At 50.1% G+C, this 9,168-nt stretch overlaps 1 protein-coding gene across 1 annotated transcript; it reads right to left on the minus strand.

Annotated features, from left to right (window-relative positions):
* Positions 1-3,230: 3,230 nt before the first annotated feature.
* LOC103597818 (CMRF35-like molecule 4) lies at positions 3,231-7,106 on the minus strand. Its single transcript, XM_008581675.1, has 2 exons — positions 6,631-7,106; positions 3,231-3,330 (listed from the first exon to the last, which is right to left on the minus strand). Exons 1-2 carry the CDS (start codon positions 7,104-7,106, stop codon positions 3,231-3,233), a joined length of 576 nt encoding a protein of 191 aa, XP_008579897.1.
* Positions 7,107-9,168: the final 2,062 nt, after the last annotated feature.

A 9,168-nucleotide genomic window follows, 5' to 3' on the forward strand; every position in this document is an offset into this window, starting at 1 on the left:
AGATTATTTTTCTTACAGCTGGGAAGAAAGGAACAAGGGAAAAGCAGCACAAAACCCCACAGTGCACATGACCTAACATGCAGCAATGTGGCAACTCGAGGAAACGGAGTAAAGTGAAATGTAAATGGACAAGATATAAACATGTTCGGAGAGGAAGGAATGGGTACAGGAGACAGAGAAAGGAGATGCCCCATGTGCGTGCAGGCTGTTCCCTAAGAGAACAACTAAGTCAAAAGTAAAAAATAATTAAATTAAATTAAAAACTATCTTGAAATAAAGAGAACAAAGGCTACACAATGCCCCGGGGGGCGGGGGGAGGATACTAATGATCTACCCCTAGAATATTCTGAAGTGAGAGAACTTTGAGGATAAAGATAGAATTATACAGGCCACCAATCAGAAAGAGCAAGTTGTGCCTATGAAAGAAACAGGCTGGCCTCAGACTTCTGCACAGCAACATCCATCCCAGAAGACAGTGAAGGAAAACCCTAGAATATTCTGAAGTGAGAGAACTTTGAGGATAAAGATAGAATTATACAGGCCACCAATCAGAAAGAGCAAGTTGTGCCTATGAAGGAAACAGGCTGGCCTCAGACTTCTGCACAGCAACATCCATCCCAGAAGACAGTGAAGGAAAATCTGTGTGTTCTGAGCAAAACACAGGGTATTCCATGAATTTTACACTCAGGGTACCCGTTTTTCAAGTACTGCAGCAATAGACAATCTCATGCATGCAAGAACTTATAAAAGACAGCACTCAAGAGCCCTTTAAAAATAGAAAAACTACATCATGATGAAATTTTGCCAACAAAGGGACAAGTCAAATAATGAAAAAAGAGGAGTTGTGGTGAGAATGAACACATTTAAAAGTAGGGGGATAAAAAGACTAAATAACTGTGGGAAATGTTTACAGAAGAGAATATAAATATCGTAAGTATAAAAAATACTAACAAAATCAGTACTGGGGAGAGGAAGGTGGGAAAAAAGTAAGGTGTAAAATCCTCATCTTTCACAGCATAGAATCAGTAGACAGTTTAAATGTGCTGTTAAAAATAAGATGCTAATGTGGGGACTCAGAGCTCAAGCAGAGTAGGGAGCATGTTGCACAAGGTGGGGAGGGGGTGTCACACTAGGTGGACTCCTCCACGGAGGGTCAGCCCAGAGTCGGCGGCAGAACCTGAGAAGGAGGAGACTGGGGGGGTCTGAATAATAAGTATATTTTTGTCAATTTCTAGCTGAGTGATCTTCTGTCCTTGAACCTGTAGATTTCTTTCATGGCACTTAATCAGGTCCTTTTTTTGCTACCTATACAGTACTTGAACAGTGCCTGGTACTTAGGAGACACTTAATGAATGTTTCTGAATGAATGAGGGGGTGAGTGAATGAAGACCTAACCTGGATGCAGGGACTGGCCTGAGAGGGGGCAACTGGGTGATCCAGGCTCATGTTCCCAGAAGGAACAGCAGCCTCCATCCTAACTCTCCAGAGGGTCCTACTGGGCAGGGGACCTGGTCATCAGAGACCAAGGCAGAATGCCACCCTCAGGACCTGGGCAGGTGGCACAGAGGCCCCTGCTCTGGCCATAGTGGGCATGGCCCCAATCACTGGAGTGTGGGGACAAAGCTGGGGGACACCCCAAGCTGGGGGACAGCAGGAAGTGGGTGGCCATGATGATCTGGAGAAGCCAAAGGCAAGGAAAACAAGCCTGGAAGTGACAGGGGAAAAGCTCTAGAGGAGGAAATTCTGTGGGGGAAGTACCAACTGTGCCCTCATCTTTTAGCCATGCATGACAGTCATCCAGTGGTGGTGAATATCATGTGTCACTTGGTGAGGCCATGGTACCCAGATGTTTGATCAGACACCAGTCTGGATGTTGCTGTGAGTCTAAATCAGTAGACTTTGAGGAAAGCAGACCACCCTCCACAGTGGCAGCGGGTCTCATCCAGCTAAAGGCCTTAGGAGAAAACGGGCCAAGGTCCCCCGACAAAGAGGGAATTCTGCCTCCAGGCTGTCTTCAGACCTGAACTGCAGCATCAGCTCCTCCCTGGGTTTCCAGCCTGCCCTGCAGATTTTGGACTTGCCGGCCTCCATAACCATGTGAGCCAATTTTTTAAAATCAATCTCTCTCTCTCTCTCTCTCATATCTCCATCTCGATCTCTCTCTTTCTGCCTCTTTCTCTTTATCTCCATCTCTCTCCATATAAATGTTCATCCTATTGTTTCTGTTTCTCTGGAAAACTGACTAATACTTCAAGGAAGGAAAATTACAACCTTTTGTATCCCAGCTGAGGAGGCCTCCCCTCGCTGTGTCCTATACTGTCCTTCCTGAATAGGGCTGACTCTGCCTCTCCTGTCCCTGACTGGCTGCCCCTTCATTCGAGTGGCCTCCTTTTTGGTTCTGGGACTTCCCAGAAGTAACAGTCCAGGTGGAGGAACGTAAGAAGAAAAGAGTTGTCCTTGTCTCTGTATAAAGTAGCTCGCCAGCGTCCTACACGCTTCCTCAACAATTAACCACCAGGAGAAGCTCACATCCATACAGGGGGAATCACGGTCTAGGGCTCTTTAACAGGATAAGGTGACATCTCCCAGCCTTGCTCCTCTCTCCAGCCACCCCTAGCTCACGGTTGCTAGATCTGTTCTAGCTCCATGTCTGATTTGCGGACTATCCCACAGTCCCCAGAGTGCACAGATTATCTCACAAAACGAGAGTGGCAAACCAGCCGCAGTACTCTCAAGAGGTAAGAAAACGGAGCTATTAGCAGGAAGGGTGACGGTGACAATCTAGAGGATGTGACATCAACCTCATCTTCGGAGCGTCCATCCAGGAAGCGAGGAATGGAGCTGGCTCCAGACTTCCCTTCCCCTCAAGTGGCAAAAATGCAGCCAGGCTGGAACCCCAAAGACCTCTGCACACTTGTGGACCCGACTCTTCATTCACAGTTGGCCCATTGCCAGAGTTTGGTTCAGTTTTTCTATTTTTACAGGGTCTAGAATTTTGAAACCCATAACTGGCTGGAACCCTGAACCCCATGGAATGCAAAAGGAAGTCCATTAACGTTGCAGGTGGCTCACAAGCTTGAGATTACATGTGTCCACCACGGAGCCGGGGCCCAGGGGAAATGCACCTCTTTCTGGTATTTTCTAACAGGAGGCCTCAGGAGGAAGAAAGGCCCTGTAGTGGGCACAGGCACTACTGCTTCCGGCTGACTCTGGCTCCCCCCAGAGCGTCTCTAAGGCCTGTTCACCCAAAGGACAGCAGCAACCATGCCCAGGAGCAGGGGCACCTCCAGGAAGACCAGGAGCAGGAAGTGGACGCTGCTGAGGAGGGACCTGTGGGGACACAGTGACAGGAAATGAGCTGCCTCCTGGGGGCAGAGGTCTCAGTCTTCCCAGTTCTCACTGTGCCCAGACCCTGGCTTTCAATAACTATGTGAGGGCAAGCCCGGGGCCCCAGCCAGGACAGCCCTCCTGGAAGGGCACAGTCATGCTGCTCCCAGGCTAGGCCTTAAGTGCCCCTAATAAGCTTAGCCTGACATTTAAGGCCCCTTCCTGTTGACTACCATCCAGCCTTTTTGGCTGGCCTCCCGTAACTCCCCTTCAGCACCTGTCCCTGCAGTTCCTTAAGTCCCCTTATTGTTCCCTATGGGTCTGTAAGGCCCTGAACCTTATTGACCCACAGCCCCCTACTCCCTCACCATCCTTCACCCACTTCCCAGGGTCTGCAGCCTCCCTCCTTGGGCCATCCTTGTTTTTTTCCTCAGCCCACCTTGAGGCCACTCTCAGCTCATGGATGAATTTGAGAAACCAAAAGTATAGTCAATTCCAGAATGCTGGATGAGTCATAGATGGAAAGTATTCCAGGAAGGTAGAGGAGAGATCAAAACACCCTTGCACATCCTTGAGACACGGCCCTTTCCCAAGGTTTGCTCTCTCTGGGGCTCTTCCATATGTCTGGAATCTCTTGCCCTCTGATGTCTCAACAGCTAAAAATCCCACCAATTTGCACAAAAGCACTTCAAAAGCACTGAGAAGAGAGGAATCCTAAAGCAAGCCCGAAAAGCTGGAGCTCTTCAGACACATTTGCATAACTCAAGATTGGGTAAACGAAAGAAACAGAGTTGTACTAGAGAGGGAACTAGCAAGCCCTAAAGGGAAATTCCCAGAGGAAGGAGCTGGAGAGATGGACCCCGGCCCAGGTTCCAGCAGGAGCAGGAGGTCAGTGTTTTGGGCTCTGGCTTGACCTGTGGGCTTGAACCCAGCAGGCCGTGATGGCAGTAAACCAGGCAAGCTAGCAGGTTCTGACCTTGTGGGAATTCCTCTGTACACCTCCTAGGGTGGAGAGCATCCGACTGGCACTCCATACCCCTCTGCCAAGTGGGGAGGGTGAGGAAGCTCAGCTCCCAGCTTCCTGAGCTCCCTTTCAGCATTTTCCACTCCCGCCTCCAGTACTTGGGGAGATTTGCTCTTTGGCAGCAACCAGGAGCAGACAGGAGAGGAGACTTTCCTTCTAACCCATTAGAGGCCAAACCTTGATACTCTCTCTTGCCTCCTGGTAGGTGGGGGCATGGAAGAGAGAGACCAATCTCTTCTCCTGACACCCAGCTGAAGATTTTGCCTTCGTGTAGCTGAAGCTTAGATGGAAAATCGTATTGTACTCAAAGATAAACTGAGGCTGGAGAAGCCCACCTCTGACTTTGCAGTGACTCTACTGATACAAGGTTACACCAGAAGTCAATACTGGGGTCCCAGCCTGAAGCTAGGGTTATTAGATTTAGCCAATAAAAATACAGGATGCTCAATTAAATTTGAAGTTCAGATAAATGACCTATACTTTGCTAGTATAAGTATACCCCATGAACTATTTGGGATATACTATGCTAACAAAATGTTATTTCTTGTTTGTCTGAAATTCCAGTTTAACTGGGCACCCTGTGTTTTATCTGGCAACCCTCCTAGAGGGGAAGGCATGGGGCCAGGCTGCAGGAAAGCTGCGGGACCCAGCTCCGCTTACCTGGTGAGGGGACTGGTGTGAGTCACTGGTTGGCTGCTGGTGGTCTTCGCAGTGGTTGAAGGTACAAAAGCCAAACTTGTTGTTGCTACAGCTGGGCTTCCTGTGGCTGAACATACAGAGCAGAACATAGTTCACTCCTGCCTTAAACAGTTCAGGTCTGGGGGTGGCTCAAAGGTTCCCTCCTTAGGAATTAAGGACTGTTTCCTTTGGCAACCAAGACTTTCTGGTTATCTTCCAAACCATTACATGAATTCTTTTATAAAGAAAAACTATTTAATCACTATGTAAGGCCTCCTCAAAGGGAACATTGACTCTTATGTCTTATTTTATCAGGTATGGAGAGAGGCATGAATCCCAGAAGCCCAAGCCCAGAGTATCTCAGAGTCCTGTCTAACATGAGCTTAGGTAAGAAACTCCAGGAGATCCTCCTCCCTGGCTCCCTGACTCTCTACACTCATGTCTGGCTATGGGTGAGGGGTGAAGGACTCTGAACCCATTATTGTAAAAGTTGCACTAGCGAAGGAGAGGAACACAGTCCACCCTTCTCCAGGGGCCTTGCCCTCTCCTCCTCTGACTGCCTCTGAGCCCTACTGGGGACTCTAGACTCAACCTCACCTGCCTTAGAAGCTTCAGTTGGTCCCTGGAAGGAGGCATCTAGGCAGAGACCAGGCAGATCCTGAGTCCTCTGGGTCTGTCCTCAGAGTCCCCCATCCTATCTCCAAAATACAGTCAAACTCTCGGGTGCTGGGGTCATGGCTTCAACATAATGAGGGTGCCAAACTGGGTCTTAAAGGCCCCTGAGACTCAGTTGGAGGCTCCACTGTAGTGTGACTGTCAGGCTTGTATGGTTCCAAGGAGGGGGGAGCTGGTGACTCTGGTAGGACACGCTGTTTTCTTCAAGCCCTGCCACCCAAGCCCACATGAGAACACAGCTCGGAGGTTCCAGGTATGGCTGGAGCCCTGAGGACTGTGGGGCTCCCCCTGTGCCACAAGTGCCCTGTGAGCCGGTGCTGCCTGTCTGGGGGCAGCAGAAGCAGCGCCCAGCAGATAAACTCATGCAAACCAAAGCACTGGGGCCTCTGAGCTGGCCCTCCCAGGATATCTGCATTCCAGAAAGACTTAGCAAGAGAACATCCTTAAATCCAAATTCACAAGTGGCTCAGGGTGGGATTTCAGGCACCAGGAATGCTGCCGTTTGACTGTGAAGGCCTTTCTAGACCTTGGGAATTAGACAACAGCACCCAGACTGTGCTGGGTCTTTTCTCCCCAAGTTGGGTATGGAGTGGGGGTGGGAACAGTGCCTGGGAAGTCCCAGCCCAGAACTCCACAAAGAGCGGGGCACACCTGGCCACCAGCGATCCCAGGAAAGCACTGGCAGGGACTGGGGCCTCTGGGTATCATGGGAGGGGGTCCCTTTGGTCCATGGACTAAGACTGGGGACCATGGCCTTGTCCTTTATGGATAATAGACTCAGGTACTGAGCTGTGCAGAGAAAAAACTGTGCCTGGAAAGGTTTAATCCCATGACAGAGGAGGCCTTGGGAGCCATGGGGGCGTTTAGGAGAAGCCCTGCCCCTCCAATCCCAAGGGGTCCTTCAGGGTTCTATGAGACCTCAGAACTCCACCACCCTCTGTGACAGGTCACTCTGAGTGACAATTAAGTCACTTGAGTGTGACCTCAGGACCCAGGACAGAGCAGGCCCTGAGGGACACATCCACACATACACACAATTACCTGGGTCAATGGTCACTTTAACTGCGACTCCAAGGTCAATTCCAGTTCTCTCAATTACACACCAGTAAGTGTCAGCGTCGTCTCTCCTCAGATCCTCCATGGTCACGGTGAACGTGTGGCTTTTCTGATCATCCCTGATGGACACACGGTCCATCTTCACCATCTGCTCTGATCCAGTGGTTTTAACAAGGGTCTTGCAGCTTTTCCAAATAGCTCCTCGACACCACCACTTCCTATGGGTCTCCCATTGCCCGTCATAGTGACACTGCACAGTCAGTGAACCCCGCTCCACGCCACTCACTGCTTCAGGACTAGTGATCGCATCCTTGGCATCAGAGATGACTGGAAAACACACATCCATGCACCTGTCACCTCCCACCCCAAGGACAGGGCCACAGCCTCCTGCACTGGGAATCGCTCTCAAATCCAAGTGCTTCCTAACAACCACTGAACAGAGTGGCCTCTGCTCGCTCCTCACCCCACGGACTACCCCTCATTGAAAACTCTCCGTTCTCTTGCCCCAGTCTCTTCATTCAAGGGCGGCTGCCCCCACCCTTTTGCCCATTCAGAGGCCTGGTTCCCAGCACTGCTTGGGTAGAGGCTCTCCCCTGACATGCCTGGACAGGCCAAGCTGATGAGCCAGCCAAGCAAGCCTGTGTCTCTGCAGCACCATCGATGTGCAGCACCTTCAACATGCACACAACCCCACATGTCACTGGGAACCCAGGGACCCCACCCTGGGTCTGGCCTACAGGCAAGGGGTGGTTCAAAGGGACTCCCCACATCCTGGGCTCTCCTCTTCTTGGGCCACTCCTGTCCTGGGTTGGGATGGGTTGTGCCCCTCCCTCCCTCTCCCTCAAACTGGGCCAGAGCCAAGGAAGGCCAGGGGCGGGGGGCGCAGAAGCACTTGCCATGCCAGAAATCCCACCACCATCTGGGGAGGGGCAGAGATCGTCCCAAACAGCACAAAATCCCCAAGTTCTTTCAGTGGCAGCCTAGCTCAGGGGTTATCACATGGGCCCTGGAGTCCAGGACTCCTGGGTGTGAGTCCCATCTCTACCACTTTCTAGCTTGGGAGAGGCTTTATTGAATTTGCTTAATCCTCCCGACAACCTTTGAGCTGGAAATTAGTGTCATTACCATTTTATTGGTGAGGGACCAAGGCTCAGAGAAGTTAAGTAACTCTCCCATACTGTTTTCCATAGTGGCTGCACTAATTTACAGTCCCACCAACAGTGTAGGAGGATTCCCTTCTCCACTTCCTCGCCAGCATTTGTTATTCTCTGTCTTTTTGATAACGGCCCATCTAACTGGTGTGAGATGACATCTCAGTGTGGTTTTGATTTGCATTTCCCTGATGCTTAGTGACATTGAGCATTTTTTCATGTGTCTGTTGGCCATTTGTACATCTTCCTTTTAGAAATGCCCATTCAGCTCCTTTGCTCATTTTTTAATTGGGTTACTTGCTTTTTTACTGTTATACTCTTTGAGTTCCTTGTATATTCTGGGTATCAATCCCTTGTCAGATGCATAGTTTGCAAATATTTTCTCCCATGCTGTGGGTTGTCTTTTTGCTCTGTTAGCTGTTCCTTTTGCCGTGCAGAAGCTTTTTAGTTTGACATAATCCCATGTGTTTATTTTTTCCTTTGTTGCCTGTGCTTTTGGGGTTTTGTTCATAAAGTCATATTTTGTTATTTTTTCGTACTTCTAGTATCTATATATCAATGTCTGGTCATCTGGTAGAGCAATTGCTTCTTCTATTACTCTGGAGTGGGCTTGGAGGAGAGAGACCTCCTCTTCCTTTTCTGGTCTCTGCTGGTGACTCTCCTTGTGTCAATGCAGCTGAGTGTCTGGTGGGCTGCCTGCATGGTGGCCGTGGCTACTACTGTGGCAGTGAGCCACTTTTGCTGCAGCTGTGTGTGGCTGTGGTGGGCCACCCACGCAGAAGTGGTGTTTTTGGCATGCTCCTGCCTGCTGCCAGGCAGTGGAGGCTTCCCTCAACTCCTGCCTAGGACCCTGGTTGTGTTCCTGACTGCTTGATGTGACATTTTTTAATACTTCCAAATATTCAAAACAGCCCCCTCCCACTGAGTATATTGTGCTATCCCAGCTAAGGCATTAATTCCAAACCCAGGTATTCTGTGCATACACTCAGGCAACTTTTCCCACTGTCAGGTGATTCAATTAGAAGAGGTGCACAACCCACCCTTGGCCCTTGCTGAGGTCATCAATGGCACTACTTAGCAGCCTCAACTCCTTGGCCTGAAGTCATGTTGGATAACCACAGAGGACAGCCAGGGAGGAGTGTGTGTGATTGCCAACAGCTCGTGCTATACAGTAGCACAGACCATCATGAGACGTAGAGGGACAGGGCCTCCTGGCTCTCTAAAGGAGGCCCAGATGGGCTAAGGGACAGCTTTTCC

Source organism: Galeopterus variegatus, unplaced genomic scaffold (genome assembly GCF_000696425.1).
Source record: "Galeopterus variegatus unplaced genomic scaffold, G_variegatus-3.0.2 Scaffold2431, whole genome shotgun sequence".
Lineage (NCBI taxonomy): Eukaryota > Metazoa > Chordata > Mammalia > Dermoptera > Cynocephalidae > Galeopterus > Galeopterus variegatus.

What these genes read in the sequence shown, in the direction of transcription:
- LOC103597818 (XM_008581675.1), bottom strand. Translation starts at nt 7,106, where the DNA reads ATGGATGTGTGTTTTCCAGTCATCTCTGATGCCAAGGATGCGATCACT. An exon ending in CTGTCACAGAGGGTGGTGGA is followed by an intron (nt 3,331 to 6,630) that starts GTTCTGAGGTCT and finishes GTGTCCCCACAG; the next exon opens with GTCCCTCCTCAGCAGCGTCC.